Here is a 14,820-nt window from a genome sequence, read left to right on the forward strand (position 1 = left end):
ACCAGTGGGGAGAGAACTTACAAACTTTACGCAGAAGGAGTCACACTTAAGCTAATTATCTTACTTTTAATTTCAAGGATGATTCTTAAAATAGGGCCAAATTATTGGCAAACCTGTAAAATAGTTTTGAAAACAACAGCAAAATCGACGTAGCGTAAAATATTAATTTGTCTGTACATTTTTTTAAAAATATGATAATATGTCAAAAATAAACCACACGCTTTAACTACGGCGTGGCATACGTAGGTGCTGCCGGCAAGCACCCCCCAAAAACCAGGGGCAGTTGGATCTATTTCAGTTACCCGTATTTTTTGCCAAAAAATATTTTAATGTGGCTCTTACGTCACAGTCTCTTACTTTTACAAGTCTATGAGCGCGCGCTACAGTTGCGAGGAATATAGGTTTTTCTAGTGCTCGTACAAATCGCGCGCGCGAAGAATATACTAATAAAGCCGGGTCTTGTGGCAAAATATTTTTCTGATTTCTTATTCATTTTATTTTATAAAAACAACCATTCAATTTGTTAGTAAAGAATTATCTTTTTTATATTTTACAAAATTTTATAGTTAGATGGAGTAGTAAAATTAAATTTGAGGTTTCGTTTCCCAACGTTGTCCCGTAAAAGCGAAATTGGCACCCCCAGTAAATAAGTAAAAGGGGGTCGAAGGCGGGGGAGGAGGAAGATCTTTTTTGGATGAGAGGATGTGATCCTCTCTTTCGCGACGCCGGGTAAATACCAAAATAATGTTGAAAGTCACGGAATCGTAGCGTCCTCGCGCTGAAGAGCGTGCTTCAACGCGCCTTTTTAAATTTTTCATTTTTTATTACTATAATTTTTTATTGAAATACAGGTATCGCATAATAATTGGTGCGGTGTTTTGGTTCTATTTTGTTTATAATTTGAAGTATACTAATCGTTCGCCAAATATTATCAGTTGGATAATTTTGCGTCTCCTGAGAGTTTGATTTTATCGCGTCAAAAAGGGTATGTTAATTTATCTTAATTTTCGTAAATTTAGGCATATTTACCAGTATTATTTTAGGTTGGGGAATATGGGTCTTTTCGATGATAACAAGAACATATTTAAGTTACTGAGAACGTACGAGTCAAACTATTTATTCACGACCGAAACAAGTCTAGGTGGCGTAACGGCGCTGAGAAAAATTAAAAAGTCTTAACAACGTTTTTTTAAATAAACTTATCAAAATATCAGCAAACGATGCAAAAATAATATTAAAATGCAAGTATCATTATTTATAAAGTCAAATTTACGAATAACGATGAGGAAAAATTAATAGCGTCTGCTTTAGCAGCTACCTATCTAGGTTCCAATGGCGAACCAAAGGGGGCGTTGCGATAGCTTTCGATCGCGAATAGATTAAGACTGAAAATAGTAATTCCAATTTAAATAGTAACGCCATCTATCAGTGAGCTATTTTAAAAACTTTTTATTGACACGATAATTGAGTCTACCGACTGTTTTGCTACATATAATGAATTTAAAAATTAAATCCTTAAAGTTTAACGAAATTAGCTAATAATTAAATCTAACGAATTCTACACGTTTTCTCGAAAGATTAAAGAAACCGTTCTTACGACGGACACTAGATGGCGCGGTACATTTTGTCAAAATGGAGGTAGTAGCTAACAAGCCTGGAATTCGGACTCGTACGTTATCAGGAACCTCAATAAGTTCTTGGTGATAATTAAATACAAAGGTTTAACGGAATTCCCTTACTCTTTCGGGTAGTTTTACCTTTAAACAATAATAACACCAGGAGGAAAAGAGGTATTTTATTACACTCTTTCCCCCCCACGGACCATTTGGTCAATTAACTCCGGAGCTATACTTATGGCTGTTTTTTGGGGGGATACTATGATAGTGTAGATCGAAAATGGGTGTCACGATGGGGGGAAAGTTTCGGATCAATATTAAAAGTTCCCCTCCACTATATAGCCCACACCGTACCCCACCCCGGGGAAAGAGAGAACTATACTTTAGGGTCCGTCAGAAGGGCGTGTGTACGTACGGTGAGGACGCCATAGCCCGGGGGAACGTAATAATCGTGACGCCCAGCCGCGTGTGTCTCTCGCGTATAACCGCGCTGAATAGGTGGGGTTAACGAAAGATCGTTTTTCGTTCTTTGACGCGAAATAGTCGTTCGAGTTCGGACTTCTTTCGCGTTGTTTCGCGTTCCCTTATTTGGCTACGTTGTTAGTTAGCATTTACCGTGGAAATATCGAGAGTTTTAATAACCGTTTGATGGTAATCGCTCGATTAAAGATGCGTGTCCCGTACCCCGGTTGCAGGTGTCGGCGCGGGTTCCGGCGTCATCATGTCGTCGTCCCAAGGTAGCCCCGAGATCCGGGCCTTGCAACGCCAACTGTCTTACCATCCGGACTGGGGAATGCCGGCCGGCGCGGGAACCACCCAGTACATCGTCATCAATCCGATGCACGTGGTGACCCTTCGGGATCGTAGTCGCACTTTCGCCGTACGATGCGTCGAGAAACTCAAGGTGGTCTCCGAGAAGTGGTTCACCCACGTCCTGCTCATTCTCTTCCTGATGGGCTACGCCGCCCTGGGGGCCGTCATCTTCCAGTGGATCGAGGGCCCCCTCGAAGACCGAGAGAAAACGATCATCGTTGACATGAGGGAGAATATCATTCAATTCTTGTACAATGTACGTTTCGTTTGGGTATTCGTTACTAGGCCAGATTGCGTTGCTCTCGATTGTTTTTGGGTTGCTCGAAAAATGCCACATCTTTCTCCCGCGGGAGATGCTTACAACCTACTGGCTTACTTTGGTTTTTCAGCCCGATTTGCTCGCGTCTTTCGGGATGTTTTAGGGCCGTTTTCAAACGATTTATGTTTATGTTTAGAAAAGGCTGACATACCGAAGCTTTTAAATCTATGTCGAACTCGTTTCTTCGTGGCTAACCCCAAATCGCTGGTCAACTACCTAAAATAACAGCGTTTAAAGGGAATAGAACCTCTAGTATTTTAGGTCCACCGCATCCTATGGCTTTAAGTAACGTAGTCACTCATAAATATGGCATAAAAGCATTGTCTTTAATGAAACCTTGTTCACGGAATATGACGTAAATTACGTCACTTCCAACTCCGTGACGAAAAACTGATGGGAATTCTTAAGTTAATGAAGAATTTCTCACACGTTTCTAACTTTATAAATCTATAATTTAGCACGGGATTCACGTGATTTCGTTTTCATGGTAACTTTTCAATAGCGCAAGGATTATAAGAATTTTTGGGTCTCCTTAATTGAAACGAGGTCTCATTGAAATTTTGTCTATATGTTATACAGTGGCATACTTATGAAAAAATATGTTACTTATGCTGTATGAATGTCTATCCTAATTAGCTTAATAGAATGGTTTGTTGCAAAGATAATCCCAAAAATTGTGGAAGTCTTCCTTAAAGAACCCTTTGAAGGTTGTATTCTCTTTAAAAGAGAAAATAAAATCATTCGGTCCCTTATGGAGTAAATTAGTAATTTTAATTTAGAAAATGAAGTTGTCGGCAACATAGAAAAAGCGTATTATTTGCTGTAGGCCTAGGCTATTTGCCTAGCTGATTATTATTATTTTTAATAAAACATCAGTATGAGAAGCAAATAACACATTCAGTTAAAAAAGGAATCACTATTTTTAATAGGCTATATAAAGAATTTCCCTGTCCGAAAATATTTTTACTTCGGGAGCGTGACTATATTGACGACGAGTTTTAGTTCCTACCCCCTAAAACATCAAATCAGCACGGCATTTTTTAACTACCTTCTTAGTACAAATAATAGTTTAAGATTAAACTATCCTCATCTTGTATTAAGCATTTTAAGCTTAGATAGTACTTTGATTGTTGGAACACTATTGACTAAAAATAATTTCCAATATTTTTTCATCCAACCATACATTCGCCACTGATTTTAATAATTTTATCAAATCAATACTACCTTTTTAGCAATTAGTTAATATAAATGACACTGTATTTGTCAAATTTGTTTTCCAATATATCAGAAGCTTGAACCGCTTCCCTTTTAAACATATTTACCGTTAATTTACGAGACCCATCTATACGTAGAAACGAAACGTGTACTTTCGCGACCTCGAAGCGGTACTCAAAGGGAGCAACTTTCCCAACCGAACGGCGGATTTTTAAGCGAATAACATTATCAGTAGAGGAATACTAATCTTTGGGAGATATATTATTTACTTCTGATATATGTGATCCTCAAGCGACGGACGTTGACGAATGTTTCTTTTAATAATATCGCTCTCATTTTGAATATCGAATTACCAGCTGTTTACGGAAGAAGTTATTTTTTTTCTAAAATGGTAGTTGGCATCGAGGACAGTTGGATCCATAATACCTCCGGCCAATTTTTGGACCAAAAAAAATTAAGCTTGAACCACCGCCAGAAACGAAATGGTCGCCGCAGTGCAAATGAACGTGTGGGAAAAAATCCGAATAGGGATTAGGGACTTGGCAGCGTGACGTCACGCCGTACCTTTAGCTATGGCCGCTATGCTGGTAATCTTTTTTTTTCAATTGGAAAAAGCGTGGGTGACGTATTACATACGTCACGCTGCCAAGTCCCTATTAATGACCGTCAGTCGTCGAGTTTTGCCCAAAAATCAACAATTTTTTTACTTAATCTCCATTACTTTTAAACGTTAACGGTTCCTCTCGCGACACTTCGGAAGTTTTAAACTGAATCACCTTTTCTAGAAAAAAAATTTAGGTTAAATTATAAGCTTACGCCTTCGAGGGCAGTGTAGCATTCGATTGTAGTAACGATTAGGGTTTATTTATAAACATAGAGTAAGTGCCTTTTTCCCCATGGGAGGAGTTTGATCCTACAAGGGTAAAATCAATATGGCAATTATTATTTTATCGTCAAGCTTCGAATAGTTTTTATATATTTTAATGAAATCGCGGCGGGCATATGTAAAGATAATAACTAACTAATAATTTTAATTTTGTCTGACTTCGCTTAGGCCAGCCGAAACACTAGCGTGTTCGAACGCGAAGGGGCGAGTCCGTTGGCTTTTCCGCAGTACGTAGTCGCGTGTTGCGGAAAAGTGCTTCTACAGGCGCGGTAGCTCAAAAATAGGTCAAATCGGTCTTAGCATTTTTTTAAACGACGCGATATAATATATAAAGAAGAAATCGTTGTTTCTGATGTTTATTTTTATTCGTAGGCGACACTTCGCGGAGCTAGCCCGGTGAAATTCCGATATTTGGCGCACCGAAGGTTAAAAGAATACGAGGAACAATTATTCCAAGCGTACAGCACCGGAATCCACACCGACACCGAGAATCGACAATGGACGTTTTGGGGTTCCATGTTCTTCTGCGGGACGGTGTTCACCACGATAGGTGAGTTCTTTTCTACTCGCGAAGAAACTGATTTGCCGCGCTCCGAAAGAACCGTCTCGTACCTGCTATAAATAGAGGAAGCTTTTCTTTTGCATTCTCTGTCTTTGATTCTGTCTCTCTCGCTCAAGTTTAGATTCTCGGAATTGCGGTTTTTGTTACTCTTTGTTTTATTTCAAGTGCTTAAATTGCAATCGCGTTTCTTTGTTTTGTTGCGTAGGGTGGGGGTTTTTTTTTTCCTAATGAGGGTTTAGTCGTTACACCAGTGGCGTAAATAGCGCCCCCGCAGACCCCGTGGCGCGGGGGGGGGGCAAACGTTTATGATTAAAATCGGTGCTATTTAAAAGGGCCTCGAGTGTTTTTTCGCGGGGGGCCCCGGAGTTCCTAGTTACGCCACTACGTTACACTTATCTGACATAGGATGGCGCCACCCAACGTTACGGTGTTTTATCTCCTCCTTTGACCATGGACCAAGAATCTAAGGGAACTCGCTCGCTATTCAGTATTTAAAAAGCACGCGTGAATACTGGGAATAGGTAAATAACGCGTTATTGTAGTTCAATGTGTGGGTGAAAACCGAGAGTGACAACTCGGAACAACTCCTTCCGCGTTGAGTTTGCCAGTTCTCTCTCCCACTGGTTTAATGGGTTTTCTCTCGAGTTCTTCGGTTTCCCCTTCCTTAAAAACTTGTTGAGGTTAACGGTAATAGTGAGTGTAGGGAGCTGTTGGCTCGCGTGGCATGCTGGGCTTGCCACCAACCTCCTACGCGTTGTAACCCGGCCACCTGCGATAATGACTTTAAAAGTCGCTTGATGACTTAGGTCTAAGGTGGTGGCTTGGGTATTAGCCTAGCTGATTAACTTGGCGTTGCTGAAGTCGATTTCCGACGTAGTTTCGTTCAATTTCGTTTTAGACCTTTTATTTTGAAATTAGTGCTTTAAAAGTTTAAGTTTAACCATTGTGTTAATTAAAAATAAGCCGCATATGTCTGAGGTTTTTTTATCAAATGGACTGGAATCTATTTCATTTCTAAGCTTAAAAAATTTAATAAAATAAGCCTAACCTAACTTTATCGCACGTACTCTTGCCAAGAAGATGTTTGAAAAAATTTGATGAGCCTCCGTTGATTTTCAATACGATCTCATCTGGGTGACGTCACGATTTTACCTAGCAACGCGAAAGGCGTAACATTTCGATAAAAAACCACGCGATCGAGGCAACCTTATAGTTTTACGAACCTTGCTCTTGCCTAACCTCCGACTAAGCCTCTCGTAGTGATAGTTGAACCGAAATCTTGAGGCGCTTCAAATCGGCTGATGTACCTCAGTAAGCCTTCCGATTTAGGCCACGCCTTCCCTGTCAAAATATCGGGAACAGTCACTGTGACTCCCCTATTAGATTCTTGGTCCATGCTTTGACTTAATAAAACTCCTTGACGCGTTGTACGCGCATTCGAACGGAAATTTCGTACTGGGAAACAAACAAGCACGTAGATATAGAAAGTGTAAGGAGGGGGACAACTAGATAAAATTTTTCGTAAGCAATAACCGGCAATAACGCATATTTAAAGTACTGGCTAGACTCGGGATGAGTGACAATGTCACTTCCGCACGTGTATCAAACGAAGTTTTTTAATACATTTGCGAGAAAATGATAATATTAATGATCCTATTAATATATTTAATATATTAATATATTTTACTGTGCTGCGTTGCGGATATTTCAATTCATTTTTACGTCTTACTGTTTATTTCTTAATGTTGCGCTCCTTTCGCAAAAAAAGAATCGGGTCCTAAGGGGGGGGGGTTGAACCCCCTAAACCCCCCCCCTTATATACGTCCTTGGAAACAAACATTTAAAGCGAAGCCTTTAGAGACTGTGCGATTTTAATTATTTTATTTATACTAGATGGCGCTATTTTAAACGTTTAAGTGTTAAGGGAAAAAAATAGAAACAAAAAATTAATATAAATATTGTTTTGTGGTTTTTGGATATTTAAAAATTTCTACGTTTCAACCGCCATCTGGTAAGACTTCGTGTGTTTAAAAATAGTCCTCTTTTATCTTTATATAGTCACTGAATATCCACTCGAACGTTTAAATATTAGTTAGGGTTAATGAGGGGGCTAGTAGCGCGTGTTTGCCGACGATTATTTAATTCAAAATACGCTACCATTAAATATAGTATATTTGATCTTGGAAACGTTTTCCATTTGGTTCGTTTTTATCCCATTTTGTCACAAAAGCGTGAGATGGTCGGGTTGACCTCGACCTACACAGTTAGCCATCAAGTCGGTGAATTTATCTCTCCAGTATCCACTATAAACGTTTCTATTTTTCGTTTCCGAATGCCTTTATACTGTTGGACAGAACTGAAGGAGGAAAGCGAGCCCTAGCTTTTGATATAAAAGAAATATAAAACAGGCAATTTGCAGTAAGAGAGGGATCCAACGGGGGGAACCGAGTGGCGTCTCGGTGTCTGAATGGAGAAGACGTTTACGCCGCTGCTAGTTGGCTGATATCCCGAGCGGCGTCATTTCACTCTCAGACCACTAATTTCCGAAAGGACTCGTAACGCCATACCAAATAATACTCGTTACAGACAGTGGATGAAGTTTGGTGGCTCCATCATTTTTCCGTTAACGTAACCTTATTAAGTATTATATAATTAGTCATAATATTTCCTAAAATATTCCTTATTTTATCTAAATATTTATTTAATAAGAAATTTCGTATCAATTCGTTGAATATTTCATATTTTAACTAAATATTAATTGAATAAGAATCTTTAAAGCTCTTTTTTCGTAATAATTAGTTAAATGTGACGTATATTAACTAAATAATAATTTACGAAACACCTTCAACAGCCGATATCGCAGCACTCGACTTTAAAAATATAAATATCCCCGTGTGTACGAGTTGAATTCCTCTATGCCAACGTACAATAACATTACAAGTCCTGTTGGAAATAGGTGGTCCCGAGCTTCACTCTCCAACATGGTCGAAATAATCGCGTCTTTCATTCCCCGTCAAACGCGGGATAAATACTTCACCCCTCTCTCCGCCTTTCCGCTCAAGTGTCAGGTCATCTTGGTCGGTCGCTTTTAAGCCGTTCATTTCGGAAGAGAGTTAACCCGCATCCAAAAACCAGAAGGAATTCCACATATACCTTCTCTCATCAACTTATCCCAGTTCGAAGAGAGAAAAAAAGCGTTAACTTTACTCGCACTTTTTTTTTTGCGCTGGAAGGTGTTAAGTGAACGAGACGCATTTTTGTCAAACATTTTTTAAGGAGTGTGTCATCTCATACCCTGTCCCTGGAGGATTTTAATCTCGGGGATAAAATTAGGGTTTCTTCTGCCGGCTCGCTAAACCCGCGCGCAATTTGTTCACATTTTCGGCGTGTTTTTCTATTCTTTGTCGCGAACTAAATCACTTACCTCGACAAAGAAAAATGAGATGAAAATTCTTAAAAACTGGTATTTCCAAACAAATTAGAAAGTAATTTCCTGTTTAAATTAGAAAAACACCCGTGATCTAGAAAAATGCAAAAAAAAGGTTAACCCCTCTAGCGGGGAAAATATGCAACCTAATAAACAAAATATCATTCGACCATGGATTAAATAGATTAAGATACTTATTTAATCCATGATTCGACGGTCCTGCGCCTTGCCTCCGGGTACCACTTTCGCGTACTTCGTAGTGAGAGCTCTTCCACTTTGTAAACGTAAATTGTAAACAGGGATGGCTATCGTCCGCTTGAAAAGGTGTCACAAAGTATCCCATATTCTTATTTTTAGATAGAGGAATTCATTCTTTTTGCTATGCACTTGAGCTTTTAGTGTACTTTTTCTGAACTTGCTCTCGCGTTTTCAAATTCAGGGGAGTAGTGAATCGAGGTTTATTTCGGTAGGGGAACACCGATTTTTGGCCAACTTGGTTTTCAAGTTGGCCGGGCTATCAATTGGTAAAACACATGTGGTAAATATTTTATTTCGTTAACTTGATTTCATTTTGGCAACCTTGGAAAAAATGTATCCATCTTAAATACCCGTATTTGTATGGCACTGTTGCAGTTGGACCACCCAATATGGCCGCCTTCGGGCTCCAACATCGCCTTGGAGGCTCTTGACGTCAACCAGTATTTAGCACCTCGCGACTGTTAGCTCCTTAAACGGACACAGTCAAGAGTGTCAAAAATAAACCTTCGTAATTCACTGTACGTTTCTGGCTAATCTGATATGTGCAGTTTCCTTATAATCGGATAATCGTCAAGAAAACCCTAAGAAACCATTTTTCCAGTGAGAGCTATTTTAGACGCACCGACTAAAGGCTTATTCACATTTGCCAACATTTCTACCCAACTTTGTCGGTGAGTACAATTTTCAACTCGAATTAGCCCAACACGTTGTAGTTTCTAGCGATAAAAATACGCAACTTTAAAAAAACTAAATGATCACTTGCCACACATTTTTAGTCAATTTCGCATTAGACTTGGTGCGAAATACACCAAAAATTGGTGGTTTTACTAATAATTTAATAGAAGCGAAGCGTCGCTTAGCTCTAGACGTGTACACGTATCATTATTTGGGGAAATATTCGAATATCAAATAATGGTTTTCTAGCTACGCCAAATAACAAATCGAATATTTAAAGAACCACAGAATCGTGTTAATTTTGAATGTGGGCTACGTAATAACGTGTTTTGGGAAGGGGGAAGGTATGCCCGAATCAGGTGACGGAAAAGGACGAGCTACCTCAAATTTGGCACAAATTTTTCAAACGATTCTCTGAACCTTTAAAATGTCGAAGAGTTTGGTTGAATATTTTTGGATGAAAAAACCAGTCGAACTGGTTAAATTCTGAATAATTTGCGATATTTTGTTTTTAAAGTTTTAGTTTTACTTTGCTGATTTAGGACATTCCAAAACACGCAGAGGCTCAATAATTTAGCCAATAAAAGACCCGAAAGCCGTCTGAGCAGCCCCACACGATGCGTCACTATAGGCTTCGAGCTTAGGAAATATAGCGCCATCTGCCTTAATATCAGTCAACTAATTATGTGAAGAAATAGCAGATGACTTTTCGGTTGAGCTTTCAGTTGTTGTGCAGAGATAATTTTGAACGAGCAGACAGCTTTCATATATTCCATTTAAAACTTAGGCGACGATACTTATGACCAAAATTTAAACTACGCACGAAGCAGTGGCGTAAATAGCGCCCCCGCAGACCCCGAGAACTAGGGGCCCCCAAGCGTTTATGATTAAAATCGGTGCTATTTAAAAGGGCCCCGAGTTGTTTTTCGCGGGGGGGGGGGGCGGAGTTCCTAGTTACGCCACTCACGAAGCCTATACATAACTTTATAGTTTGATTGCCTTGAAACTCATCAATCAAGAAAAATCAACGGTTATCCGAACACTTTAGCAAACTATTTGAAATACCAAATATGTTATACCGGCATTTTCCAATATTCGACTATTTGATCGGGAAAAACGTATATTCGAAACTATTTTCGAAAAATATTTGATTCGTCGAATTGAATATTCGATTTGGTATCCGACTTAATTAATTGGTGTAATAATATATCTCGCGCAGCCCTAATATCTATGTCCTCCACACTCTTTAAAAAAAAGGTGCCGAGGTTTCCCGTGTTAAAGGTTCCCAGAATCGTTCGAAACATTCGGGCTGAATTTCCGATAGCTTCTCCTTTTAAGTCTCACCCTCAAAATTCAAATGTTTATGTGGCCGTTTAACCTTCGAAGCAAATTACTCGTAATTCTTGAAAAAATACATAAATAAAGGTGAGTAAGATTCATATTTTCACATCATTTCGTATTTCGACCGAAAGGGTGGCTACGGAAATTCAAAGGTTTAAATATTTGCAGCTAAACCTTGGCCAGAGAAACCGCCGTTCTTCCAAACTTGGCCGATAAAATCTTTATGGAATTGTTTTATCTATTTATTCGGAGTAATTCGTTTCGCGATCCGTGTCAGCCAAAAATAGAAAGGAGAAGACTATTTCACAGAGGTAACGCCATTAAAGGTCTATTTTTGACAGGGTTCGTACAAAATTTCCGGAATTAAATTCCCTGACATTTCCAGGTTTTCCCTGACCATTTTTGTAGAATAAATGAATGGTTTGAGGTAAAATCTTTAAAAATATTTATTTGACTGATTTTTTTTGGGTCATTTTAAACTTCCCTTACTTTTTTGGACCATTATAAAATTCCTTGACTTTTTACTGACCTTTTGGAATCATTTTCAAATTCCCTGACTTTTCCCTGACCCTTTGGAATCATTTTCAAATTCCCTGACTTTTCCCTGACCTTTGGGAGACATTTTCAAATTCCCTGACTTTTCCAGGTTTTTCAGGTCGCCTACGAACCCTGTTTAAATATTTGAACTTTTACTAGATAGCGCCCAGTCTGAAACGTGGAAATTCTAAAACTGAAAATATATATATATATTTTTTTTACGCCGTATGTTTCCTGAGTTGAACTTGTATTTATAGTTTTTACATAAAACAATGCTTAAAATTATAATGTTAGAAGGAGTTTTTTTTAAAGAAATCAGTATTTATTCCCTACAGGCCAAAACATTTACAATCATAAAAATCGAACCTCCAAAACCGTCACTCTAAATGTTTGTTTTCCTGAAAGCAATTCGGGAATCGGTCTACATTTTGTGAAACAGTAAGCTGATGTGAATCAGCCTTAAATCGCTCAGGGTTGCTATTGAATTTGGCGTTATCTCATTTTGTTTTCTCGCGTCGTCTATTTGGGAGGCTATGAGATGAAGAGGCTCCTCGGAGTCGCGCGCGGGAGCTGACTTTTGGTTTCTGGCCAAAGGAGATAGCAATTTATGCGCTGATGAATCTCTCCGCGGAAAGAGCCTCAGCGCGGATGATCGAGAAAAATAAAATAGGTTATCTCTCCAAGTCTTGTTTAGATAAAAATTCGACGGATCCCGCCGTTGCGTTTTTTATCCGCACTTTTTACAAGCTTTGTGGCTGCGCTAGTTGGCTGCGGGAGCTGATATTTAGCGAAGGGCGCAAAAACTTCAAGCCCAATTCACACTAAGCAACATTTTGATAAAACATTATTGACCAAAGCGGGTAATAGTGTATGGAGGAAAAAAAATCCACGACGGATTGATCTTTGTTAGCCAGTTTTTGACGGCCAAATATTTCAATCTAATAATTTTCGTACTTATCCTTTTTGATTACGCAAAACTAAGTGATAATATTTGTAATTTTGGTGATTATATTGAACTAAGATACACGTTAATTATTAATAACTAACAACATCTGTATTTATATCGTTGTAGTCTGAAGCTCACGGTAATATCTTATAATATTATATATTCCGAGGTGTAGTAGGACAGAACTACATAGAAGTCTAAAAAATTATTTTAGATAGAAATTTCAAAGGTACATCAATGTGTATACTACAATATTGTAGTAGAAGAGGTGTTTTTTAATTTTAAAATAATTACGAGTAATTCCCCTCTCCTGTTAACTTTTCGCGGAGTGTGTGAAGCAAAACTCCACGCGTTAAACGAACTCCAGTAAAAAAGATTGGCAAGTGCGAATAGGCCTTTAGTAATTCAGCCAAAGTGGACTTTTTTTGGCACCACGCATCCTTCTTTCTAACAGTTTAGCTAATTTAGCCTTAAACGATCGAGTTTATTTGGTGTCGCACGTGTTTTTACAAACAGCCGCCGCCCTTATTCCCCCAATTACAGTAGACATAACAACGCTGATTGCTGGGGTTACTAATATTTGAATAATCTCGCCTTGAAGTTTGATCCGCTGAAAAAACCTAACGCTTATTTGTTATTCCGTCGCTTCGTTTTTATTCCACTTCCAAGCGATTAGCTTCGTTGTACCAAAGGAAAAAAAATAATTAAGTATGACACGTCTCTCAAACCTAATTTTTTACTATTAACACAATATAAGAATAGCACAAGTAACATAATAACATTCGGTGATATTCGGTCCATAGATATACGAAATGTATATAAAGGTCTAGATAAATTTCGGGGCGTCTAAGCCTAACATAAAATACGGAATTAACACCTAGCAGACACCGAGGAAGGCATGTGACCAAGAGCGCGAGCTCTCTCAGTATTTTAGTACTAAGTGCTTGACGTTTCCGCAGGCCGTAGTCTTTAGACACCATCTGTTGGTGACTTTAAGTATAATTTTTAAGCAGGAGACAATGGCTCTCGCGACGATAGCACGAGCTTTCTTACCGATAGATAGCGCGTTATAAGGATAGCCGGCAGAAATTTACGCGTTTCTGCTAGCTGTCACCTCGGTATTCACTCCCTTTGAAATATTTTATCTAGACCTTTATATACGTTTCCTATATCTATGATTCGGGCACAGCCTAGTTTCAGGGAACAGAATAAGTGCCATTGAATTGGGAATATAGTACTTCTAGAGCCCTTATTTATATCCGCTGTGGCTGGGGTCTTGAGGAACACTTTCTTGAAAACTTGTACGAACCGAAACAGTTATCATTACCCGTGTAGCAATGAGAGTTCGGTGAAGAGTCGGTTTTTAGTCGCAGAGTCGGTTAAAGGCCGACTACATAAATCTTCGGTTTACTCTGTCTTTCACTGGAAGTAGGCTTACTGCAATACACGTGTGCCATGCAGTCAGAATACTTCCAGTGAAAGACAGAGTAAACCAAAGATTTATGTAGTCGGCCTTTAAGAGTAACCGACCTTAGGCCGACTTTAAAACGTTTCTACTATTATTATGAGCAAAACGATTTGAGTCGAATTAGAGTCGGTGATTAACACTGTTTCCGACTTCGATAAGGTCGAGTTAGAGTCGGCTCACAGTCTTTAATAAAATTTTAAAATACAACTAACTTCAAACAAAAAAAAACGGTATGGGCGAGGTTTCCAACTACATTTTGCTACAATTTTCAGTCCTTAATACTACTTCTGTAAAATAAACGTATCGCCACTGCTACTGCAGCTGTAAAATAAAATTATCGCCAAAATATTTGAAAATAGCGCCATCTATGAGTCACGAGATGATTTTAAACGTCTTCATATTCACGGGGAGTTAGATGTAAACAAACCGTGGCCATTGTTAAGACGTGGTTCACCATGGACAGTATTATTGTAGTTAGTTTTTACCATTTTGATGTTAAATTAAAAATAAAACTACGAGCGTAAATAATAAAATGCCCATTTGTTTTGAACACTTAAGCTTCGTCAAGAACCGCTAAAATTAGGTGACCGCCATTTTTTTTGTTTACAACTAACTCTCCTTGCGTTTAGGTCGTTTTAGGTGATATATTCCAACAGAGGCCGCCAATACACTTTATCGTCCCTGTATCTACTGTCCTTGGTCTGCGCTCCAGAATTTCACTAGTTATCGAGATATTTCGTGCCAAATTACAAAAAGC

The 14,820-nt window shown here is 38.7% G+C and overlaps 1 protein-coding gene across 1 annotated transcript in view; it reads left to right on the top strand.

Moving 5' to 3' along the window:
- The first annotated feature begins 728 nt into the window (after positions 1-728).
- Positions 729-14,820, top strand: part of LOC149948848 (TWiK family of potassium channels protein 18) — a 39,151-nt gene continuing 25,059 nt past the window's right edge. The window contains exons 1-3 of the mRNA XM_090173996.1: positions 729-985; positions 2,312-2,685; positions 5,222-5,399. Of these exons, the coding sequence (XP_090030122.1) occupies positions 2,338-2,685; positions 5,222-5,399 (526 nt within the window). The 5' untranslated portion in view covers positions 729-985; positions 2,312-2,337. The remainder of the gene's footprint in view (positions 986-2,311; positions 2,686-5,221; positions 5,400-14,820) is intronic.

The sequence above is a fragment of the Leiobunum rupestre genome, chromosome 4 (assembly GCF_980474605.1).
Source record: "Leiobunum rupestre chromosome 4, qqLeiRupe1.1.hap1, whole genome shotgun sequence".
In the NCBI taxonomy this organism is placed as follows: Eukaryota; Metazoa; Arthropoda; class Arachnida; order Opiliones; family Sclerosomatidae; genus Leiobunum; species Leiobunum rupestre.